This window comes from Mytilus trossulus, chromosome 3 (genome assembly GCF_036588685.1).
Source record: "Mytilus trossulus isolate FHL-02 chromosome 3, PNRI_Mtr1.1.1.hap1, whole genome shotgun sequence".
Lineage (NCBI taxonomy): Eukaryota > Metazoa > Mollusca > Bivalvia > Mytilida > Mytilidae > Mytilus > Mytilus trossulus.
Window position 1 is genome coordinate 39962661 of NC_086375.1, and position 26569 is coordinate 39989229.

At 31.2% G+C, this 26569-nt stretch overlaps 1 protein-coding gene across 1 annotated transcript; it reads right to left on the reverse strand.

Annotated features, from left to right (window-relative positions):
- Nucleotides 1-26064, reverse strand: LOC134709423 (uncharacterized). Its single transcript, XM_063569583.1, has 8 exons — nt 25640-26064; nt 20041-20162; nt 14340-14497; nt 13125-13233; nt 12625-12688; nt 4788-4988; nt 1631-1767; nt 1-252 (listed from the first exon to the last, which is right to left on the reverse strand). Exons 1-8 carry the CDS (start codon nt 25683-25685, stop codon nt 19-21), a joined length of 1071 nt encoding a protein of 356 aa, XP_063425653.1. The 5' UTR covers nt 25686-26064; the 3' UTR covers nt 1-18.
- Between the last annotated feature and the right edge of the window lie 505 nt (nt 26065-26569).

The window sequence follows — 26569 nt, forward strand, 5'->3', positions numbered from 1 at the left end:
CGAATTTTTAAAGCAAAGTCAGATAATCATACAATTTGTAGTCGAAAGTTTCGAATTACATAGTTTTCTACATCTAGATAATTGAAATCTAAATTCATCCCCAATATTGCGAATAGGTTTGACGTTAACACCCACAAATGTACCCTCATCTCCTTCCAGTTTCATACATCGATTTGTAGGCCTCTCTTGCATAACAAGAAATGCATATAACAAAGCTGGAATCAGTTCAAATTCTGATGATTTGCTAATCTCCTGAAAACAATCATACGTTTAAGTACATTCTATCAATAGATAAATGACGATGGAATTTTAAAGCTATTCAGATAATTTAGTTATTCTGTGTTTTAACATATTTTAAAAGTACCAAGCAGCTGCTTGTATATGATAGACGGTTATAGCCAGCTCTATTGTTATGATATCATTCCTTACTTAACAAGAAGAAAATCTTAAAATATAAGAAATAAAAATGGACAGACTGACATGCAATTGAAAACAGCACAGATATCTTCAATTTTAAACTGATAATTGAAAGTTATCGTTCTATCGCAATCATTACATTTGTATAATAGCATTTCAAATGTTGCTCTGTTCAGCATTTCGACAAGTTCCCTTACTAGGGATCGGTAAATGATTTGACACAACGGTCTCAAATTTGATCTAACCACGACAACACAATGATGTAGGTTATACAGCAATTTTAACTAAAATAATCAATTTTTAGTACATCATATAAATGCATCACAACTTAAACTTCTGTATTCGATGTTATGTTCTTACCATCTTATTCCGTTAATCAATACAAATTAATCAATCAATATTGAGACATTTGTCGAGTTTTGAATTTTAATTTTGCGTTCAATTATTAAAGAATCCCTTCTACTATGGCTTATCTGTATTTCATCGAGACATAGACAATAATAATGCATTGACTTGACATATCAACGATATAAGGATGAGGCTTAGAAACGGGGAAAGCGAGGCTATGCTGAGCATTTTCCCCGTTTCGTGCCGAATCCTTATATCGTTGACATGTCAAGTCAATGCACTATTATTGTCTTTATACTGCAATCTAAATAAACATTTTCAATTGTGGTTTAATGTGTTAATTTTATTATTTGATTTAAATATTGGGAAAATTCCGCTTTTACAATAAGGCCTCATATCGTGCAGGCGGAGAAACAAACAACAAAATGAAATGTACATTTCCTAATGAAACCCTTAATCGATGGTGAAGGAATTATTGTTTGAGAATGAACTAAAATATCAACAATAAGCATAAAACATAATGATTTAAGTGAAATATTTTTTTACTAAAAATTGTAAATAAATAAGTTTTGAGTCGTCGTATACATTTGAAACAAGAACAGGTTAAATAGGTCGTATGAATAATTAATTACAATTTCGGCAATTTCTATTTAAATATTCATGAGGAAAAGTGATATCAGGTCAGTGACTGTATATGACATAGAAATATACAGTCAACGCATTTTGACTGCTCACATAGAACGAGTGCAGTATAAATGTTCGATAATACAACAAAAGATGCGTTATAATATAATTGAAAAGGTAAAGAATTTAGGACTAGAGAGAAAAATAATTCTGAAGTTTAATTAAACCATTATATATTTACATCAACAAGTTCAAGGGTGCCATCATCTGGTACGTGAAGATATTTCTTTTCTTTGTTTTTAAATATTGTCGAATAGCGCCTTATGTAAAAAGCAATGCTTCCTTTACTTTCAATTCTTCTTTCTTCCAGAAAACGACCTATAAAATAATGGAATATTTATCAACTATGTCAAGGCAGCATATACTAGAACACAATGCATTATCACTAGTGTCACCCTTGGGAAATAGTTTTAGTATGTGCTTCATTTCAGATTTGATGTATAGTTTTGTGTTAACCTTGAAAACAGATAGTAGTAATATTTCGCTGCTCTACGATGGAAAAACAACATGGTATCTATTAAATCACTCGCAGAATATGATTGGGCTTTCCGGAATATACTCGTTGTGTTTTGTGACACATCACCTTCTACCAAAAATATAAAATACACTTGTAAAAGTTTTCATACATTGACTTCAACTGCCCTCTTTTTTTCATAATGAAGAAATGTAGCTTGTTATTTTTGTACCGAAATAAACATTTTTCGTGAATAAACGAATTAGTGGCGCATGTATGATTTTTAATTTTAGTTTCTTGTGTTTAATTTGTTTAACATATGATGTCCATTATTACTGAATTTGTATACATATTTGGTCAGAAGCCATGCAGCTGAAGGACGCCTCCGGGTGCGGGAGTTTTTCCCAGCATCGACGACCCATTGGAGGCCTTCGGCTGCTGTCTGCTCTATGGTATATATATTCTTATGATTGTGTGTGGGTAAATCAAAAGGGGAAAATGGGGGGGGGGGGGGGGGGGGGGGGTCCATTATTTGAAATGTCCTGAAAAGCCTGAAGTAATATTCATGTTATTAATCTTAATCTATTGATTTTTAATAAAAACAACATTTATTGAATTAAATTATTACATTGTATTATACCTGTTAGAAACTGTTTACACTTGAGTGTTTTTTTAAACAAATATCAAGGACTTTTGATTCTTTGTGGAGTGATTTTTGATTTTGCAGGAGGAAACTGGTGCATTTATTGATTAAAATATCTGTTCAACTGTGAAGAATTTCAAGCAGAACAACTTCAACAAGATGTTATTTAGCATTTCTAGTTGGAAGTCCTGATACAGCAATTTTAATTACAGACAGGAAGAGAAGTTTACTTATGATAATTACATAAAATGAAAATTCAAGAAAATCTTTTTTAATAATTTTATGATTGTAAGGTGTATATATTTGTCTGGCAGGTTTCTAGTCCAAATAATTATGACGTCTTGAAAGGCTATTATTTTTTTTCTTTGACGCCTAACATCGACAGGAATTAAGGCGTCTAAGCAAAAATTTAAAATAGCCTTCCAAGACGTCATAATTATTTGGACCAGCAGGTTTCATGTTCATCTGCTTTAATATGCATATGCCAATCATGTGAATCATCAAGCCATTAAAGTAACAAGCCAGTCATTAAGTGTTTAATTGGTGGCTTGAAGTTGTAAAGAGTTAACTGACCATTAAAATACAAACACACCATTAAAGTACAACCAGCCAATAAAGAAATGATCCATCGATTGAAATAATAATGGCCATTACATTTTTTTTTTATAGATGTACCATTACTTTTTTATGCCAAATTTAATGGTTATTTTTTAATGCCCACTATCATGACTATCAAGTCGTTTTAATTGCCATTAAAATGCAGGAATGGCTATTAAAATTCCCATAGAAGTAATGGTGCTATTAATAACGGTTACATTTAATGCACATTAAAATTTTGAAAACAGAATTCATGTCCATTATAAACTGTTATGAAATAGAAATTAATGGCCATTATATTTAGTTCCCTTGGTAAAACTAAATGGTCATTATCTGGTAAATTCATGCCCATTTATATATTTATGAAGGGCTCATAATTAATGGCCATTATTCCAAGTTTCATGGCTTTATTTAAGGGTTAATATTTTATTTGTTTAATGACAAGACGATTAATTAAATGGAAATTCACCCCATTAAATGTAACCGTTATTAATAGACCTAATTTAATGGGTATATTTCATGGCTTATTAATGGGTATTCTCACAGTAGTGAAAGATAAAGATATGCGTTTAATAATATAAATTGTAAAATAATACTTGTTTTTTTAAATATTGATATCACATACTTTTTTAATATATGAAGTCTATAATTTATACTAAAGTTACAATGTATATTAATATTTATTTGACCTACAGATGTTTTTTTTTTTAGTATTTATTATTTAATTTTAAATTAAAAAAGATTGTGGGAATCATATATTAGTGTTTAGTTTTTAAGAAAGATCTTTTAACTAAATAGACTGATAAGTAATTAACCACATTGTTAAACAAAAACCAAAAAAAAAGAATTGATGACAAAGTGTTCAGACCAGAGAGATTCAGACTAAATGACAAAACATTAAAATAGCTAATGACTATCATATGCAACGCTAAAACTATGCTTACATGAATATTTTACACATGCATTATTTATACATGTACAAGATTGTTAAAAAATACCATGACGAAATTTAATGTGTAATTTAATTAATTACTTTAGTAAGGTAATTGTAATTTAATTAATTACATTTCAAAAACAGTGTAATGTGTAATTAATCATTTTTGCAATGTAATGTGTAATTTAATTAATTACATTCCAATGTAATTGACCCCAAGTCTGATTATATTTCTTACTTTAAAAAGACTTAAAACAAACCAAATGTATTTCGGAATAACCCGTGATTCAATACAATTCATATCAAAACATTTTTTTAATGTGCCTTTTTATCTTTAAATAATTACATTTGTTTTAATTTAAGTAAGTATCATTGATATGTTGATATATATTTAGGAACTATAATTGTTCTGTTCGATCAAAACAATCTACTTGTGATTTTCATGTAGTCTGTATACTTTCATTTAAACAATATTTATGTATGCGCGTATAGAAAAAAAACCGAACAACATGCATTTGTAATATGTATATGTTTAAAGTCTGAACAGAAATACCGAACTTTGTGAAAAATTCAAAACGGAAAGTCCCTATTCAAAACGCATCAATAAATAAGAAATTTTTAAATGTAATATGTAAAATCAATTCATTTTTGAATAAAGGAAAAGGTATATTATTCCAAACCCGGTAACTGAAGTATAGTGTTATACTTACATTCAGCAAAATCGCATGGTTTTTTCCATGGTTCAGGCGACGATAATTCCTTAAAAACAATACGATTTCTCTGAATTTCCAAGTGTTGCATAAACAAATTTGTCAATTGTTTATTGAAAACAACAACGCGAAACTGATTCTTGGTCCAATCTGGTGTCACTGGATTTGTAGAAGCATCAATGAAACGTGCACGAATTATTCCTGAAATTGGAAAACAAAAAGCATTTAATGAATCAAAATAATCATTGTTGAATTATATTTACACTTTTTTTTTTTTATCCTACATAATATATAAGAGGCTATATGAGTGCTAATGAGAAACTCTCCATCCAATTCATAATTCGTAATAGAAAAACGATGTTTGATTTTGTGTTTGATTTCACTGCTGAGTCTACTATATATATTTATTCAAAAACTACCCCTTTACAACTCGTTCACTTGCAGGTAGGGTACCTACAAATGCTTCTAGGAACATATACAATGTACAAGGAAATAACACAAAGGACAATATCATATTTAAAAATTTAATCTCTTTTAAACAAGTCAACTTCTATGTTATAGATTTTTCTTATCTTTTGAATAGTTTTGCGGTGTTTCATAAATTATACATAACTTTATATCAATTCACCTGTCTGAAGACGAATATGTGTGTGAAAATTTCCATATGATTTTAATTTCTGAAAATTAAACTGAACTCTAGAACAGACCTTTTCCGAACGTCGGGTTGAACCTTGATTTTAGTCGGAATTTGGGATTTACACGAATTGGAATTCAGGATACATTATTAATTCATCGGGATTAGGGGAAACAAATGCTTTTTCTTCGGCATTTCCGTTTTTAACGTTTTTTTTCTTACTGAAATGCGGGAAGATATCCCTTCTTTCTCTCTTCAGCAGAAAATGGAAACTAAAGAGCCTATGTCGCTCACCTTGGTATATGTGCATATAAAAGAAACGACACAGATGGATTCATGACAAAATTGTGTTTTGGTGATGGTAATGAGTTTGTAGGTCTTACTTTACTGAACATTCTTTCTGGTTACAATTTTTACCTTATTGTAATGAACTTGTCCCTTTAGTTACAGAAGAAAATATTTTGTTAGAATATACAAAAAATATCAAATTAATAAAAATTGTCAAATTAAGGGCAATAACTCTTTAAATGGTCAACTGACCATTATGGTCATGTTTTAAATCTTACTTTGCTGAACATTGTTGCTGTTTACAGTTTATTTCTGGCTATAATATTATTCAAGATAATTACCAAAAATGGCAAAATTTCCTTACAATTACCTATTCAGGGGCAGCACCCAACAACCGGTCGTCCGATTCATCTGGAAATTTCTGAGCAGATTTATCTTGACTTGAAAAACAATTATACCTCAGTCAAATTTGCTATAAATGCTTTGGTTTCAGAGTTATAAGCCAAAATCTACATGTTACCCCATATGTTCTATTTCTAGCCATGGCGGCTATCTTGCTTGATTGACCTGGTCATGAGACACATTTTAAAAAAAAAGATACCCCAATGATGATTGTGACAATGTTTAGTTAAATTTGGCCAAGAAGTTTCAGAGGAGAAGATTTTTTGTAAAAGCTATCTCCGACAGACGACGACGACGTACGCCAAGTGATGAGAATGAGAAAAAAACTATTCTGGATGATAAGTTTGATTTGTTAAATATTTATAATTCTTTAAAAAAAAAATAACCCAAAAAACAGCTGTTTTATTTTGGAATTTATTCGAATAACTAAGATAAAGAAAGATGTACACGACTATCAAAACTTAGTATAAAATTAACTACGTTACTCAAATCTTTCAATACTGAAACAATACGAGATATTAATGTATTTGTTTATCATTTCAGTTTGATATAGGCGTGGCTATTCATATTTTTATCCTATCCACTGTCCTTTGTGATAAAAATTGGCGTGCGACGGTAAACGAAACATTGTAATTTATGTAATGACATTGTCATAGTTTTAGGACACAGTTATTTCAACATCAAAAGGTAATGTACTTTATTATGGAACCTGTTTACTTCTTGCTCAAAATAAAATTGATTTCGACGAATTGCTTTGCAACCGCAATTCACATGTTGACGATATAATTTTAAAAATAAATGAGCTGGGAGGTGGTAAAGACAGGCAACTTTTGAAAATACTATAAGATAAGATATTCAAACGGGGCGTGCCTCATGCCCCTCCTACCTCTTAAAAACTAATCCGCATTGGCAAATTTAAACCTTAACAGTTACATGTGTTTCATGTAGGTGTACAGTGACGCATATGGAAATAAAATCCAAGTTTACATTTTTATAACCAAAAATCAACATATTTTGCAGTATAATATATGTAAAAACAGATTAAAATATTTAAATAATTTATTTGTTAATTCTTGGAGCATATCTTGGATCATTTCAATATGGGACATTGTACAGCTGAAGGTGTAGTTAAACATAACAGCATTCTATATTAAGATAATCTCAACATTTAGAGATCACACCAATTACATTCCACATGCAGATCACAGTTAGTTTAATTTTCTAAAAATCGAAAACCAGTTTGTGTACATTTCACTCAACATCTTTTTATAAAAAGGGTCAACATATTTACAAACATTTGGATCAACCTGATAAAAATATTCAGCAGTATGTTTATTTTTTCGTAGGACTGTAACCCTGTGAAGCAAAGTCGGGGACTCTAGTACTTGAGTACTCATTTATATCGGCAACATATTTGATTCGTATTGGGAAATATTCAGAAAATTCGAGAACCAAGTGTTCTACGGACTCTTCAGATTAGCATGAACATACTTGACAAATGGGAGTCTCGCATATATTCATTCTATACAAAACTTGATTCATGGGTATACAGGTTGTACGTTCTAATAATTTTAATCGTGTAGACTTCAAATTGAGCATGTTTGACGAATGAGACTGTCTATCGGGCACAAAGTTGGAGAACGCATTTAGACTGCTTATAACTTGAAATTCTTCTTCACGAACATTATTTCCAAAAAACCTGTTTGAAAATATTCAGGTTAACATTTGAATAGTTGAATAGTAAAAATGGTCAAGACCAACAGAATGGAACACATTTTTCATATACTGGGGATATCCCCATCCTCAATGTAGCGTTAAGCCCTTCAGCCCGTCAAGTATGATTTAACATTATCTATTGTTATCCCGGTCCTGAATTCTAGCAAAATAAGACACCATTTGTTTATCAAGAAAACTATCGATCGGTTCCCAACCCAAATCTACAATAAGGGCCGATTTAGGTATTTACATATTAGAACTGAAAATAAATTTCGCCGATTTGTATTGCCTAATTTAAAGAATTTGGTTGCTTGAATAGTTATCAAAGGTACCAGGATTATAGTTTAGTATATATAATTTAACAATGTCAGCCATACAGCACAACCGTGTGCGATAGATGTTCGAATTACCTATTTCCAGGAGGCATCTTCGAAGGATACACGTTTGAAAGATTCGTGCTCATATAGCGATGTATTCATATAATGGAGCAAGCGCTCGAAGTTATCATATAAGTTACAATTTATATGGTAGACAAAAGTCAATGAATCGGTAAAATAAACTCCGAGATATGTGTATTCATTTAGAAGCAGATTACCTAATTGCGGTTTATTATCTTTATCTAAACGCTTAGCTATCATCACAATCAAAGTATAATAGAGATAAGGCTCTAGTATTGCGTAGAAAATTATGTATCGTTCATGAGTTTTGTTTCAGCACTTTTATTATTGTTTGATGTCACGTCGAAGGCTAACAGAGTCGTTGTAATCACATGTCAGATTCAAGTTAAATGTGCATAAAACAGAGGCAAAAGACACCAGAGATACATTTAAACTAAATTGTCAAAAAACAATTCCATGGCTAAAATAGAAAAAAAACAAGAAGACAAAAGAAAAAGTACACAAAACACAACAAAGAAAACTAAAGACTGAGCAACACGAACCACGCCCGTCGTATTGCTGATGTAAGTATAAACACAAAAATAAGTCTGATTCGGTAGGTCACATTCGGGAAAAGGGTGATTGTGGTGCCCACAATAGGAGCGTATCCGCTTACATCTGTGAAACGGATATTTTATCTTATGGTCAACCAACTCGTGGTGGCGTCCGTAAAGTTTACAAAAGGACTATTTCAAATTCACAACTTAAAACTCTTGAATTAATAGCTTCCTCGTGAGCATCAATCCTCTATAAAAGAAACTTATGTTAGGAAATACAAGCCCAATCAACTTGGATACATATACTATGTATGCAGGCTGCTGGAATGTTGATAAAGAAAGTTAACAAAGTAACGTGCTCCGGGAATTGTAGATTGATTAGGACCTTATTTGACTGTTTTATGCCAAATTAAGTATTTGTGATCGAAATAAAAATAAACATTTCATATATGTCAATTATGCACTGAGTTTATAAATGATTCAACATGAAGGATGTACACCACTGTCGGGCCAAACATTTCTAGAATTTAACTGTTTTCTATACCAGTTTTTTGGGTTTATATGACAGTCACTGTAAAAAAATAATTGGTGAAGAAAAAAATATACGGTGTTGCACTTCTGTATTTGCTACGGCCCTTTGAAAGTATACAATGTTTACCAATTTTGGGGCTATAGTCATGAAAAAAATAACATTTCCACAATTAAACTTTTTGTCATATTTTCAAAAAAGATAAAAGAGACCAATCTGAATAAATTTGAATTAAAAAAAAAATATAGGTATGTGTTAATGTAAGAAGGTTTTATCATATTTTTATGTTTTTTTGTGTCAAATTTACCATGTAGTCCATTTTGTAAATTTTCCGCCGTTTTAGAACAAATTGCATATTTTTTCAACTTCTTTGTTAATAAATAATTGAAAAAATACATATCTAAGAAATTTGAAAAGAATAAAGGTATGTGAGATGTACATGTTTCTGGTAAAAACATTGTTTGTATCTCTCACCTATTTTTTCAAAATTGTAGCGAACAAGAATGACTTGATTGGTAATAAAATTTGAAAAATTGATTACTCAAAAACTTCCCATTGGAAATACCCAATATTAAATTCATTGATATTTTCCACTTGTATCACATATTTTAGTAATAATTCTAGAACGAGATTGCAACGAGACTGAAACGTCAGAAGAATACATCCATAAGATAAAACGACAAAAGAAAAAATAAATATTAATGCTGCACGTCACATTTCTATGATAATGATTTTTTAGGTAGTAGCTACGGGGCGCCGAATGGGACTCTTGTGGTTTTTGTCTTACAAAACTATGTGTTACAGACTTGTTTTATGAAAACTTCAATTTTGTGACGACAAAATTCATTTGTGTAGACAAAATTCATTTTTGTAATGACAAAAGTCAATTTTGTCTAAAAGGTATGCAAATATAAACTTATTTGCATACAAAGTTGACTTTTGTTACCTGATATGGAAATTAAATCACAAAAGTCAATTGTGTGAGATAAGATTCAATTTTGTGAGACAAAATTAACTTTTGTGAGACAAAATTAACTTTTGTGAGACAAAATTAACTTTTGTGGGACAAAATTCAATTTTGTGAGACCAAATTCAATTTTGTCAATTTTGTTGAGACAAAAGTCAATTTTGTCAATTTTGTTGAGACAAAAGTCAGTTTTGTCAATTTTGTTGAGACAAAAGTCAGTTTTGTCAATTTTGTTGAGACAAAATTCAATTTTGTGAGACAAAATTCAATTTTGTCAATTTTGTTGAGAAAAAAGTCAATTTGTTAATTTTGTTGAGACAAAAATCAATTTTGTCAATTTTGTTGAGACAAAAATCAATTTTGTCAATTTTGTTGAGACAAAAGTCAATTTTGTCAATTTTGACGACAAAATTCATTTTTATGAGACAAAATTGACTTTCTTGAGACAACATTGACTTTCGTGAGACAAAAATCAATTTTTGTTGAGACAAAATTAACTTTTGTGAGACAAAATTAACTTTTGTGGGACAAAATTCAATTTTGTGAGACCAAATTCAATTTTGTCAATTTTGTTGAGACAAAAGTCAATTTTGTCAATTTTGTTGAGACAAAAGTCAGTTTTGTCAATTTTGTTGAGACAAAAGTCAGTTTTGTCAATTTTGTTGAGACAAAATTCAATTTTGTGAGACAAAATTCAATTTTGTCAATTTTGTTGAGAAAAAAGTCAATTTGTTAATTTTGTTGAGACAAAAATCAATTTTGTCAATTTTGTTGAGACAAAAATCAATTTTGTCAATTTTGTTGAGACAAAAGTCAATTTTGTCAATTTTGACGACAAAATTCATTTTTATGAGACAAAATTGACTTTCTTGAGACAACATTGACTTTAGTGAGACAAAAATCAATTTTTGTTGAGACAAAATTCAATTTTGTTAATTCTGTTGAGACAAAAATCAATTTTGTCAATTTTGTTGAGACAAAAGTCAATTTTGTCAATTTTGTTGACACAAAAGTCAATTTTGTGACGACAAAATTCATTTTTGTGAACAACAAAATTGACTTTTATGAGACAAAATTGACTTTCGTGAGACAAAATTGACTTCCGTGAGACAAAAATCAATTTTTGTTGAGACAAAATTCAATTTTGTTAATTTTGTTGAGACAAAAATCAATTTTGTTGAGACAAAAAATCAATTTTGTCAATTTTGTTGAGACAAAAATCAATTTTGTCAATTTTGTTGAGATAAAAGTCAATTTTGTCAATTTTGTTGAGACAAAAGTCAATTTTGTGAATTTTGTTGAGACAAAAGTCAATTTTGTCAATTTTGTTGAGACAAAAGTCAATTTTGTGACGACAAAATTCATTTTTGTGACGACAAAATTGAACAAAATTGACTTTTATGAAACAAAATTGACTTTCGTGAGACAAAATTGACTTTCGTGAGACAAAACTCAATTTTGTTGAGACAAAATTCAATTTTGTCAATTTTGTTGAGACAAAATTCAATTTTGTCAATTTTGTTGAGACAAAATTCAATTTTGTTAATTTTGTTGAGACAAAATTGAATTTTGCTAATTTTGTTGAGACAAAATTGAATTTTGTCAATTTTGTTAAGACAAAAGTTTTTTTTGTCTCACATTGGTCAATTTGTCTCACAAAAGTCAATTTTGTCAATTTTGTTGATCACATTGGTCAATTTTGTCTCACAAAAGTCAATTTTGTCTCACAAAAGTCAATTTTGTCTCACAAAAGTCAATTTTGTGTAACAAAAGTCAATTTTGTGTAACAAAAGTCAATTTTGTGTAACAAAAGTCAATTTTGTGTAACAAAAGTCAATTTTGTGTAACAAAAGTCAATTTTGTGTAACAAAAGTCAATTTTGTATGCAAATTAGTTCACAGAATCCAAACTAAACTATTTTGAATACAAAATTGACTTTTGTCGCCCAATTTTCAAATTAGGTAACAAAAGTCAAGTCTGTGTAACAAAAATGAATTTTGTCATGACAAAAGTGACTTTTGTCCGCTGATAGATAATTTTGTATGACAAAATTTCAAATTTGTAGTTTGATACAAATTTTGTTAAACTGAACTCATTTTTGTTGAACAAAAGTCACTTTTGTCCGTACAAAATTGAATTTCGAGTACAAAACCACAAGAGTCCCATTCGGCGCCCCGTAGAAGCTGGTTATATTTCTCGTTTGAATTGTTTCACATTTTGTTCTGTTGTGGCCCTTTTTTTTATTGATTATACTGTTTGTGTATGTGCCTTATCATTGTTGATTTAGACAGTGGTACAAAGTTGCTTAAGTCTACGTTTTGTGGACTCATATGCAAACATTCAACATCACCTTATTTTATAACTTACCTCCAGAACAATATAAGCAAAACTTTACAACTGTGACGGAGTTTGTAGAGGGTCTCCAGTAAGTCTAAAAATGCATATAATTTATATATAAAATATATGGTAATAACGATTTCCATTTTATTATAAGTTGTAATGTTTTTTCAATCACAAAAAAATAATTATGTCTACTATTAAAAGATCAACATCTAAATAGTTAATATGTCAACCCTTATAAAAACTGCTCAATATATGTTGCAGGCTTTCAATAAAAAATCTACAAATAAAAAAAAATCTGTCTATATGGAAATTTTCGATAACATTTCTTTTGTTTTTCGTACCATTGACATTGCTGTTTAAAAAGACATAAAGACCAAAAGGGTCGTGTATTCTAATTGGTTTTTTTTTTATATTTCACTGTATTATATAATATTTTGTAAAAACACATGTCACATTAACTTATATTATATACAAAGATGCTAAGTGAGAAGCGACATATAAAATAATTGTAAAAATAAAAGTACCATTGTTGTTTTCTTTTTTACAAGTATTTTTTCTAGGAATTCCACGACATCCTTATTATGCAGTATTGTACCATCTTCATCGTTTATAGCAAGAAGTTGATCCCCATTACTATAATTAAAACAAACTGCACAATGTATCAAACAAACCATAAAAGCAGTATTTGTTTTCTGCTAGTTTTGACTTTAGACATAATGTTGATTTAACGTTGTCTTGCTAAGCATTTCAAAAAGAAGATCTGGTATGAGAGCCAATGAGACATCTTTCCACAATAGATCATATGACACAGAAATTACCATTTATAAATCACTATTTCTTTCGATAAAGAAAGTATCGAAAGAGAGCAATATATACTGTATGACAAGAGAGGTTCAAAAGTGATTAAACATTACACATGTTACACTTTATCAGTGTGAATGAGGTTCAATATTCAGGAGCACTGGATCAAATTATAGTCAAGTTCATCAATTTTAAAGGTATCAGCTGTCTTTCCATTTAGAAAAGCCACTACGAGTGACTTATCATCATGATTAAGGTGCTGATCACATAAATGTTCGTCATCAATTCTTAAGGTATCAAGTGTCTTGATATGAATATCAATAATGTAGTCATTTGTATATATTTCCTGTTTACAAAACTTTGAATTTTTCGAAAAACTACGGATTTTCTGATCCCAGGCATAGATAACCTTAGATGTATTTGACACAACTTTGTTGAATTTTGGATCCTCTATGCTCTTCAATTTTGTACTTAATTGGCTTTATAAATACTTTGATATGAGTTTCACTGAGGAGTCATATGTAGACGGAACGCGCGTCTGGCGTACTAAATTATAATCCTGGTACCTTTGATAACTATTCCTGTTTCGAAAAGCCACTTCAAATGACAGTTCATCATGATCAAACTGCTAATCACATATATTTGCTTCACAAAATAGGAAGCTTAATTAGCAAGCGAATTGTAATGAACATAAGACATGTGTTTATATAAATGGACAAACGAAAAAAATGTTTTTATTATTTTTCATTCGTGTATTGTTGTCGATACTTGACTTTTTCACACATTTGCTTTCCCAAATAACTCCTCGTGACATATTGATTCTGTGTTGATGTGACAGTAAGAAATCAAACAATCATTATAAAACAAATTGGTAGCTTTTAAAATCTGATGAAAAATTAACTTTTATATTTAAAATTGCTAATGTTTAGGTACACTACCTTATTTGCAGTGTTGGAGTCGCTGTCGAGTCAAACATAAATATGTGTTGAAATCCATGATTTTCGATGTACCGTGTTTCTATGTTTCCATGCAACCACTGAACTGCATTTACTTCTGTTTGTTCTACTCCAGAATCTGCAATTTCTGCAGTACATTCCTAAATAGTAAACGTGACTTTATATCTTCAATTATTGAGGAGTTGTTAAGAACCGCCAAAATTTGTTTTGATTTAAAACCAGAACATGAATTTATAATTAGGGTATTAATTTGATGAACTAAGTGTAATGATTGAAATAGATATAATCTAACAAATGAAAATTAAAAAAAATAAAGTGTAAGTTTCTTAAAAAAAATATTATTCCACAGTAAACCTTCAGTTTGTACGTAATAGAATACCAAAGTACTCTGTCGATATATCTTAAAGGCATACGATACAGTTAAGGGGGAGGTAATGACGTTGCTAATGTAAATTGTAATTTTCGCGACGTCAAACTATGACTTATCGGGAAACGATTCAGTTTTCGACTAATTTTTATCATTCAAACTTATTCAACTTGAAAACGAGTTCATGGACCCCTATGTTTTAAAATGCCATTTGGTTTGATTACGTAAGAAAAACATGTGTGCCAATTTTAATGAAAATGTAAATAGTGCATTTTTTTTAATTTTAATAAATATAGAGCAAAAAATGATGTTTTTTTCTACATTCATGAGCATTTGATTAATATGAGTTATTTCTGAATAAAAAATGTATAAGTTTATGAAACTTATATAAAAAACAGAAATTACAAATTATTTAACAAAAAAAAAATTGTGTTTATCTTTTTAAACAAAAAAGTTATGTCTTTCTTTCGAAAGCGAAAATACGGCCACAAATCCGAATTTTGAGCAAATATACAAAATTTCGACCTCATTTTACTCAAAAAGTAGCACATGAAGGTATATTTTTTATTACATATTTGATTTAATCAGATACAAAATAAAGTTGAGAAAGGAACTGGGGATTGTGTCAAAGCGACAACAACCCAACCATAGAGCAGACAACAACCGAAGGCCACCAATGGTTCTTCAATGTAGCGAGAAACTCCCACACCCGTAAGCGTCCTTCAGCTGGCCCCTTAAAAAATATGTATACTAGTACAGTGATAACGGACGTCATTCTAAACTCCAAATTATACACAAGAAACTAAAATAAAAAATCATACAAGACTAACAAGGCCAGAGGCTCCTGACAAAATTGCGGCGGGGTTAAACATGTTTATGAGATCTCAACCCTCCCCTATACCTCTAGCCAATGTAGAAAAGTAAACGCATAACAATCCGTACATTAAAATTCAGTTCAAGAGAAGTCCGAGTCCGATGTCAGAAGACGTAAAAAAATAAAATAAATAAAATGACAATGATACACAAATAACTACAGACTACTAGCAGTTAACTGACATGCCAGCTCCAGACCTGAATTAAACTGATTGAAAGATTATGCCTTCATCATATGAATATCAGGCACAATCCCTCCCGTTAGGGGTTTAGTATCATACTATCATAAAATATATGAGAAGAACATAACCCGTGTCATGCTACCAACTGTTTAAAAAAATGTGTTTAGTTCCTATGCGAAGACCCTATAAGTGAATCAATATTAAAGCCAAAATATGCAATCTTTAATGACCTGACAACAGTATCGTAACTATATCCCTTCTTAATAAGTATGTTTAAAGGTTTTGTAAGTTTTTGAGGTGAATACTGACATGTTTGGGCTTTGTAAAGAATATTACCATAAAAGATAGTATGTAAAATACCTGAACGTATAAGATGTCTGAATGTTGAGTTATATTTACGAATTATTTCCTTATACCGATGATAAAATTTAGTAAATGTTTTGACTAGTTTGTGATATCGAAAACCCTGGTGTAATAATTTTTCAGTAATACATAAATTTCTCTCGCTAAAATCTAATACGTTGTTACATACACGAGCGAATCGTACAAGTTGAGATACATAAACACCATAAGATGGTGACAAGGGAACGTCACCATCTAAAAATGGATAATTAACGATAGGAAATGAAAAATCATCTCTTTTATCATAAATTTTTGTATTAAGCTTCCCGTTAATTATATAGATATCAAGATTGAGGAAAGGGCAGTGGTCATTGTTAGTATTTGCTTTATTTAAAGTAAGTTCAACAGGATAAATTTTTTTAGTATACATACTGAAGTCGTCATTATTGAGAGCCAATATACCATCCAAATATCTAAAAGTATTGTTAAATTTTTGTATCAAATGTTGTTTCGATGGGTCTTTGCTAATTTTAGTCATAAATTGTAACTCATAACAATACAAAAACAGGTCCGCAATAAGTGGTGCACAGTTAGTCCCCATTGGAATTCCAATAACTTGACGATATACGGAATCTCCAAAGCTACAAAGATGTTATCAAGTAAAAATTCAAGCGCATATATAGTATCAAAGCATGTCCAATTGACATAGTTCTTTTGTTTATTGCTACTAAAAAATGACCTAAAAGAGTTTGAACAAATGTTCTCGCATCCTGACTTTTTAAATGCCCAGTTAATTAGGGTTGTGAATTCTTTCTTAATAAGAATATGAGGCAAAGTGGTATATATAGGGTAGAAAAATCAAAACTTTGAACAGATTCAAAATCACCAATATATGCACGCAATTTATCAAGTACTTCCAACGAGTTTTTGACACTTCCAAAGTTATTAATTCCACTATTTTCAAAGTTCTTATTTGAACAATTTATTATCAGGTTTTTTATTGTACCAAGTGCACTAGTAAGTAGAATAGACAAAAGTCTATATGAATTTTTTGATCAAAATGTAAATACGGGATCAAAACTATCGTATGTTCTTAACTCCCCACCAGTAATGACCTAGCGGAAATAAATAAAATAAATATAAAAAGCAGTATAACAAATTAATACAAATATAAAAAAAAATCATGTTTCGTATATTTAAAATGATTTACGAGAAATTTAAACATTAATACTAAACCACTTATATCTGCAATATCTCAAACACAATACATAACATATGAAAAATATAAATCATGCTTTTACAGAGATATTAACATCAACATATTCAATCTTTAGTTGTTTAAAAATTATGTTCATGTGTACTATTATTTGTCTGTTTGTCTTTTTCATTTTTAGCCATGGCGTTGTCAGTTTATTGTCGATTTATGAGTTTGACTGTCCCTCTGGTATTTTTTGTCCCTTTTTTGAACATAAACATTTGATAATAATTAAGAAATAATTCATGGAAACTATAGATTTGTTGGAAATTTACACATGGCCTGGGCCGTGATATTCGAATTTTATCCTGAGCGTTAGCGAGGGATAGAATTAACGAATATCACGACCCAGGCCATGTGTAAATTTCCAACAAATCTATGGCTTCCATAAATTATTTCGATTCTAATAGAACAAATAAGTTCATTTAAATACTGAAGCGAGGGTGGGTATGCCGTGTGTGTAGCTGTTCTTTTTTACTCCTGGTTAGATAAAGCTTAAATATTCTCATAGACCTTTAGCTTGCATTGATTATTTCGTTAATAACCGCTAGAAAAAATATGTTTAATTCTCAACCCCAATATTTCCGTTTTTAAATTTACATGTTTGCTCGTAAACTACCGCCAAATACAAAATTGACATTTCGATCGTAACGAAGGAGCTGCCATGTTTACTCGCTGAAAATCAAATGCAATAGAAAACAAAACAAAACAAAACCTACCTCAGAATTCCATTTTGATACAATATTATACGAACTTCGATGGTTACAAAAAAATGTATATTTTTGTGACATATTGACTAAATATTGTTTTTATACTGCAACTTACATTAGTATATTGATAGATTTTAAAATCGTAACATAAATATCAAGCTTAATTTCGTCCCTTAATGAACCCCTGAGTGTAGAGAAAGTTTTCCATGATGAAATTGACATTGTACAAACTATAGCTGTGTTACTATATTTAGGAAATAAACAAAACTAGTTGCAATATATTAATTCTTTTTATTATGCATCCGAATAAGAATAAAAGCTCTTTTGTCTTTTGTTTTATTACAATTTCTAATACAATAAAATTGGCAAAGCGTTTGCAAAGTAGGTTCAAATACATGTGGAGGTATATTGTAACATCCATTATCATGAATATCTCTGAGTCTGCGCTAAGTATAGATAGATCGAGATTTTTCACACAGTGTTGTTTACAAAGCGAAAGAAGGACGTCAAATTAGAATTTCAGTTTTCGTCTGTAAAGGAGTTGGTTCAGTAAGACTCCTTTTTCGTCCCAAAATATAGCATTTTTAGAAAATTGTGAAAATGTAATCTTTAAGTTATATTGTGGAAAGAAAAATGCTTCTGCTACATAAATATGAGCTGTTTTTGACAATACAATGCACAAATATCGCGTTCTAGCATCATTAAGTCATTCTAAATAACTGAAATCTTACGGTTTCCGTCTAAAATGAAAGTGGCTGCATTCGTGTTCATTCATAATATTGAAATGTAAGTTGTATTTGATGATAATACAAAACATATATAAAGGTTTAGGATGAACACGGATGCGGTCAATTTCATTTTTGACAAAAAACATCTGAAAAGTGACGTTTTTTGGCATATTTGATAGATTTTTCATATTTAAGCTTGAATCAGGGCGTTTTTAATGACTAAATCAGTTAAAATCTTTCACACAAACTAATCGAATCAATTGAAATAGACACTTAAGTGTTTAAAAAGTGTCCAAAAACATTCGTTAGATGAACCTGAAATTTGAGGCCAAATTCGGCCCTTACCGGACCTATTCCTTTTGATTTTCCTTAATGTTGACAAAAATGAAACTGATTTAAGTGTATCTGTGGTATCATTTATTTTTAGTTGATAGGAAGCAATCGAGTCAACTTATTAACTTCCTTAATGTTGACAAAAATGAAACTGATTTAAGTGTATCTGTGGTAACATTTATATTTAGTTGATAGGAAGCAATCGAGTCAACTTATTAACTTCCTTAATGTTGACAAAAATGAAACTGATTTAAGTGTATCTGTGGTAACATTTATATTTAGTTGATAGGAAGCAATCGAGTCAACTTATTAACTTCCTTAATGTTGACAAAAATGAAACTGATTTAAGTGTATCTGTGGTAACATTTATATTTAGTTGATAGGAAGCAATCGAGTCAACTTATTAACTTCCTTAATGTTGACAAAAATGAAACTGATTTAAGTGTATCTGTGGTAACATTTATATTTAGTTGATAGGAAGCAATCGAGTCAACTTATTAACTTCCTTAATGTTGACAAAAATGAAACTGATTTAAGTGTATCTGTGGTAACATTTATATTTAGTTGATAGGAAGCAATCGAGTCAACTTATTAACTTCCTTAATGTTGACAAAAATGAAACTGATTTAAGTGTATCTGTGGTAACATTTATATTTAGTTGATAGGAAGCAATCGAGTCAACTTATTAACTTCCTTAATGTTGACAAAAATGAAACTGATTTAAGTGTATCTGTGGTAACATTTATATTTAGTTGATAGGAAGCAATCGAGTCAACTTATTAACTTATTTAAAAAGGTAAAAGAAGTCTAACGTAACAGACAAATGCGATATGTGCAAATAAGTAATCATCTACCCTGTCTATGGTGAAATTAACAAGCATGTAAATGCTTACCTCTAATGGACTTTCAGTTGTTCTGTTCTTCAAACTCGACGCATGCTCCTCGTCTTGATCTTGATCTTGCATACAGTTAATTGTTTCACTGTCTCTTGAATTAGATGTGCCGTTTTGATTGTCTGAATTTAAAGAAGCATATACTTTAATGGTTTTTTTTTTTATATTCACAGTGACTGATGATCGAATGACAGCAAGCAAGTACACGTATATATGTGTAGTGTGTAGAAAATAGTGATGTGGTCAATCTAAGAGATCTATGTAAAAGTTTCATTGAAATCCCGGTATATTTCAAAAATAGTTGTGGATATGAGTATACCTGCGTCACACATAATACCGGCGTCACACATTAGCGTATAGCTCCGACGTACGTCGGGCGTGGTACAAAAATCATGTACGCTGCCAATACGCAAGTAATTTTGGATGCTTTCAAACTGTTAATCATATCTGTAGCCCTTTTCACAAAAAATCTTAAGTGTAAAATTAATCTTACGATAAAAATATTAAGTATGTACAACGAACTTCAAGCATGTATTGGACGTTCGAGAAGCGTACCTACGCGTTTATTGGGCGTTCAATTAACGTATGTTGGCTTATGTCTGGCGTTTGCCTAACGTAGATGGAATGTACGCTTCGAAGGAAAAAAAAATCTCTTGAACGTATTTGAGACGCGTCCCGGTCGTATCTGGGATGATAATTCGTGCTTTCGCCGTGTCTGTGACGTTTAATTAAGGGGTGTTTCTTACAAACATACCCGCATACATTTTAGTTAAAGTCAAACGACCTTGGAGCGTATACAGGGTGCTCTAAACGTGTCTCAAACGTATCTTTAGCGTTTTCAACGTGCTTGTAGCGTATGTAATACGTGCGAGTAGCGTTCGGTATACGCTAGGCAAACGCTTTGGCTGAAGGAAAATTTTTATGCTGCATACAAATTTCTTGGAGTTCTAGCGTTCACCAAGCTTATATCTTTGCATTTCGACGTACTTCAAACATATGCAACGCGCGTTTAACGATTACCAAGCGTTCATCTGGCGTGCAACTAACGTGTATGGAATTTTTCAATTTTCTCTGTACGTCTGGTGCACGCCGGTCTATACACCAATGTGTGACGCCGTACTTTATTTGGCCTTTTTAACTTTTTTTGGATTCGAGCCTGTTTTGGACGTGTAATTATGTGTTTTTTAACTACTTTTTGATACACTTGGTCTTGTAAACTCACGCACATATGCCACTATAAATGTCAAAGCAATTTTCATTAAATGTCTTTAGGTTAAATACCACCAAATCATAGTATGTCAAACCCAGTTGCATACAAAAATAGGTCGAAAAATGAATTTCCTTGAATTTGACAGTTGTAGGTAAGTAATCCTACATTTCGTTGTAGTAACACATTTCTTGCTACATATATACATATATCTTGGGTAATCTAAAGCACCATTTTTTTATTGTGGTTTCTATATAATATTTTTGAAACTTGAGGTTACATGGTTACTTTAGCTTGTACACAGATGAAAAAGAGGTGAACATTTGATTGGTTAACTTTCAGTAATGGTTAATTTATTATATTCAATGAAATGTTATGTGATGTTTTTCCTAGAATCGTATTCGTAACAGTGTGGCTGTGGACATTGATTGGTGCACTTTAATTTCCCATTGACTGGGACAGATTAGGTGAACGTTCGTCTATAACGCCCATAGATCACGACGTCCTTAGTATAGACATGTAAACTGTGGGTCACCAAAGGTTCTCAACGCCTAAATAAAATAATTCGAAATACTAATCATGAATTTGTGTTTTGAAAAAAGAATGACTTACTGGCTTTAAAAATTGCAGTGCATATTTTGATTGATTATCTTTTTCGGACGTCAACGATATTTAACAATTGCGATTGTCGAATAATGTCATCTTTTAACTTTTTTATCTGGTATTTATTTTTATTTTAGAACGAATGCATAATCCACTTTCAAAAGTTGTGCAAATACACAACATATAGACAAAATATACTTCTGCCCTGTCTTTTTCGTACTTGAAAGTTATTGGATAGTAAGAAAGCTATTTGGATTAAACCTTGTAAAATTTGCATGCATTTACTGTATTGTATTGGTAAAACTGTTCTGCTATACTGCTACTACTTTGTGAAAAACACTTGGCAACAGAAACGCATTCATCTTATTAATATTCAAATCGACCCAATTTACATAAAAATGGACGACTTCGTGCATTTTGTGATCGCAATTAAAATATTTTCCGGACCATACGCGTATGGTCCAAATACTCATACGGCCGGGAACACATACATGATATTCTGTGCGTTATAGGTCGTCTATTAATTTTTTTATTTCTTTTGAAGATGGATTGGACGTCTTTCTGTGAGTGATTAGTTGTTTTAAATACTTTAAACTTACTTGCAAATAATTTAAAACCAAGACTTGAATTAAATGTCTAAACAAACCATGATTTTTTAAACATACATCACATCAATTGAAAAGGCTAAAATTCGCGAGATCTTTCATTTCAACTTAGTGAGTTGACAAAAGTAATATTGCGGACCATTTTCTAATTTGTATGCGGTATCCTTATTGTTTTTCTCTCGCTCAACTTTCGTATTTGTTTTTACATGCCAAGACCTCTTGGAGCTTTCATTCTATAAAGTGTGTATTTTGCTAACGCCTGTTGGTCACTGGAAAGAATTTGTATGATTGTCTATCACACCACACATTCTTTTTTGTACATGCAGTTATATCTATGATAAGAATGAGAATTGAATTGTCATAGAGACAACAACCCAACCAAAGAGCAAAACAAGCCCAAAACAACATGTATTCGTATCAAGGGAATTGCTATAAAAATATCTATTTCAGGTTAATAGTATAAGGCCATACTCAAGTTGAAAATAGATCTTTTCGTCAACTTTTGCAACCAGCTTCTATGTTTCTATAATGCACCGTTCATCTTTTTTTGACCTCAACCTTTCCATTGGACAGACAATTTTGTTTTCGACTATTTTTAAAAGATGCATCTATTTACAAAATCATACAGGACTCATTTGTTCCTCCTGTCCCAAGTGTTGGACTTAAGAGCCAAGGCAAATTGACAAATATCTGAATGAACGGATCGATTTATGGTTTATAACAACAACAAAAAAATGATTTTTTTTGTCATCTGGAACTCTTCACAAACAAATCCCACATGGTTAGCATTGAATAAATAGAAGGTCACTCTTAAATGATTTTGTTCTCTTAATCAATAAGATATTTTGTGAAATAACGCAGGTCCCCATTACTTAAAATTTTTGTTTTTTTAACATGAATAAACTTTTTTTTCATCGTTATTTATTGATATCATCTCTGAACATTATCATTCTTAAAACTGAAACTGTAGTAAGTGATGGTAAAAAAATTATTTAAACTGACAAATTCCTTAACTGATTTGTGAAAAGAAAGTTTCATTTTATGTATCAAAATGTGTTAACAAGTGATTATTTAAATCCCCACTTGAAGGCCTCTGATAGACTGAGTGAGCATAAAATCATCGCCAACGACAAACAAGTTATAGGTGAATTTTTCAGTAATAGTTATACACCGAGGGAAAGGTATGTCTGGATTAGAAACCCCGTCGGCCGGAGGCCGTAGGGGTTTCTAATCCAGACATGCCGTATCCCGAGGTGTATAACTAACTTACACCCCATTCTAAACTCTATATTGTTAACATTGATTATCAAATGAAAAAAAACAAAGATAGAATATATTTTATTGACAATATCAAACCATGGTTTCAAACCATGATTTATAAGATTTTATTGTTATTACATGAAAACCCACTAGTAACATTTTTTGGTTATCTTCGTTCACACTTTGACAAGTGAGTATGTTTTACCAATGTCAAGGTTGTTTTGCATATTCCAAATAAATCCGTGGGATGATATGGATCAGCGGGTCAAGGTTGACCGTATCGTGTATTCATATTAAAAACAAAAAATACGTCATGCTCCTTGTATGCAGTTGTCAATATGGAAGGGTATGAGACGGATGACATTTCTTAGCAAGCGTTGGATTTGGTAGATGAGACTAATTTAAAAGATAAAGGCAATATTATAACCCAAAGTACTTACCTGTATCAGTTTAATAAAGGTAATCATAACTATATTTTCTATCTTAATACGGTTTCATGGGAAAAAAAGGCCCCCTCTCCTCGAGAATGAATAAACATTCATATTCGGACCTACAAAGGGACAAGTGTGCCTGCAATAGAAACCCGACGTCCAGACACGCTCAGCATACAAAGATACAGATTAAATATTTCGTTACTCTTTTTCGGAAGAGGGGCTGATCCAGCTGGGGTTCCCAACTCAAAAGAAAGGGGCGGGGGTTCAAATAAGTCAAATACATTGATATTTTAAATCTGGTCCTACCCGCGGAAACCTACCCCGGATCGGCCACTGGATAACGGGGGGGGGGGGTCCAGAGTTAGAATCCCCCCTTCTTTTTTTTTTATAATAGAAACATATGACTGGGATATAAAAAAAAATTACTTTCGGCAAAGGAGTAATTGAAGGATTTGTTTTAATTTAAAATAAATGCTTAATTTTTTTTTCGCTATTGGAATTTCCTTAAATGATTTTTTTAATATCTTGAAACAATTTGTAGTGAACACTGTTAGTAATTTCTTGTGTTCATGCTATTTAAAGAATAATCACTTTCTATTGTTACGAATAACAATGGACTTTCTTTGCGGGATGTAGAAGCAGGGGTTTCCAGAAACCCCGCTTGTCACAGCCTGTGGTCAAAATCCATTGTTATTCGTAACAATAGGTCTATTCAATTTACACGTGTTTCAAAAATAGAAACTATGAAGTATAACAATAGAGCTGGGGTGTAAGTATAATTACTAACAAACGTTTTACCGTCGACCACACTGTTATAAATTTAATTCTATAGTAGTGGACAGGACGGAGCGCTGAAACTACATCAGGCGTATGCAACAAACACGCCCCGCGTATGTCGAAGTAAAAATACAAGTAAATGACGAACGAGTTCGAGGCGTATACAACGTGCCCTGAGGTGTCTCAAACGTATCTGTAGCGTTTTGCAACGCGCTTGTAACGTATAAAGTACGTGCGTGTAGCGAACATGTATATGCTTGACAAACGCTACAGCTAGATGAAAATGTGTATGCTGCATAAAACAAATACTCGAGTTATAGCGTCCACCAAGCGTATAACTCTGCATATCGACGTTCTTAAAACTTATGCAACGCGCGCTAAACAATTTCTTAGCGTTTCTCTTGCGTGCATCTAACATTTACGGTTTAGTAAATTTTCTATGTACGTCTGGTGGAAGTCGGTCTATACGCCAATGTGTGACGCCGGCATTAATGTAGAGGAAACACGCGTCTAGCGTATTAAATTATAAGCCTGGTATCTTTGATAACTATTATAGACGAGCGAGCAAACAAATGGACCACACCACTTTTGGAAAGTAGGTTGTTTATGTTACCATGTATTGCCTCGTCCAAAAATACTTATTGCTTTAATTACATTGTTGCTTATATATTATATATGTATTTCTTCATGATATTGCTGATTTATATACTTACCGTTTTCAACAGAAAAATCCTCATGTTCTTCAATTTTAATGTCCATTTTAAGAACTTTGTCTTTGGTTTTCTTTACCACCACGAATATATAAAATTCTAAATGCTAAATATCACTTATTCGTCTATATATAACACATTACATCCTGTCCCTCAAGTTAAACGTACTAAATGCTTGACATATTTTAATGTTATCATTCTTACGTGAAAAGAGACAGTTACATGTACCAAATATAATTTATAGATAAAGTATGTTTTAAAGGTGATTTCCTTTTTATTGTCATAATAATTCATTATTTACATCCTTGAGTGTACAAAAACAAAAGTAAAAACTATCATCTTCTATCATGTGTAGTACAACCACTTCGTGACGAGTTTTTCTCATATCGAATTTTTATAAGTTTGATGAATATCTTTTGTCGTGTTCAAATCCTTATTGCACGTTTAATTCTATAGATATAAGGTATATGACATCATTATGTGCGTCTTTAATTTATTTATGAGAATTAAAGAGGATGTGTCCGGTTTATAATTCAATGTGTCATATATCTGACAAATCTTTGCCATAAGAATGTTTTACAGAATTTTAAAAAGTTTGGATGAGTAAGGGTTGCAAAACCCGAACTTTGGACAATATCGTTGTATGTCTTTACATACCCATTTTGGAAAAATAAAAAATAGACAAACCCTTTTTCTGATTTCTGTTCTCCAGCTTAAATCCAAAATTGTAGATAACACTAAAAAATAATAGCCGAGTATTGCAATTTTGAAGTTAAAAAAGCCTTTTTAATACAAACAAAGATATACAAGTCGAATGTTCTGTTCTTGAAATTCCAAAATCGAGATATTTTCCGCCTTTACCTCTTCCCAATGTAGAATAAAGAAACACGCATCAATACCCACAGAAAAACTCAGTTCAAGTATTTAGTCCGA

Excerpts from the sequence above, each read along its gene's own strand:
- LOC134709423 (XM_063569583.1), bottom strand. The coding sequence starts at position 25,685 with ATGGACATTAAAATTGAAGAACATGAGGATTTTTCTGTTGAAAACG. Across the intron at positions 1,768-4,787 it reads ACCATGCGATTTTGCTGAAT|GTCGTTTTCTGGAAGAAAGA; the intron begins GTAAGTATAACA and ends ATTATTTTATAG. Across the intron at positions 253-1,630 it reads GCACCCTTGAACTTGTTGAT|GAGATTAGCAAATCATCAGA; the intron begins GTAAATATATAA and ends GATTGTTTTCAG.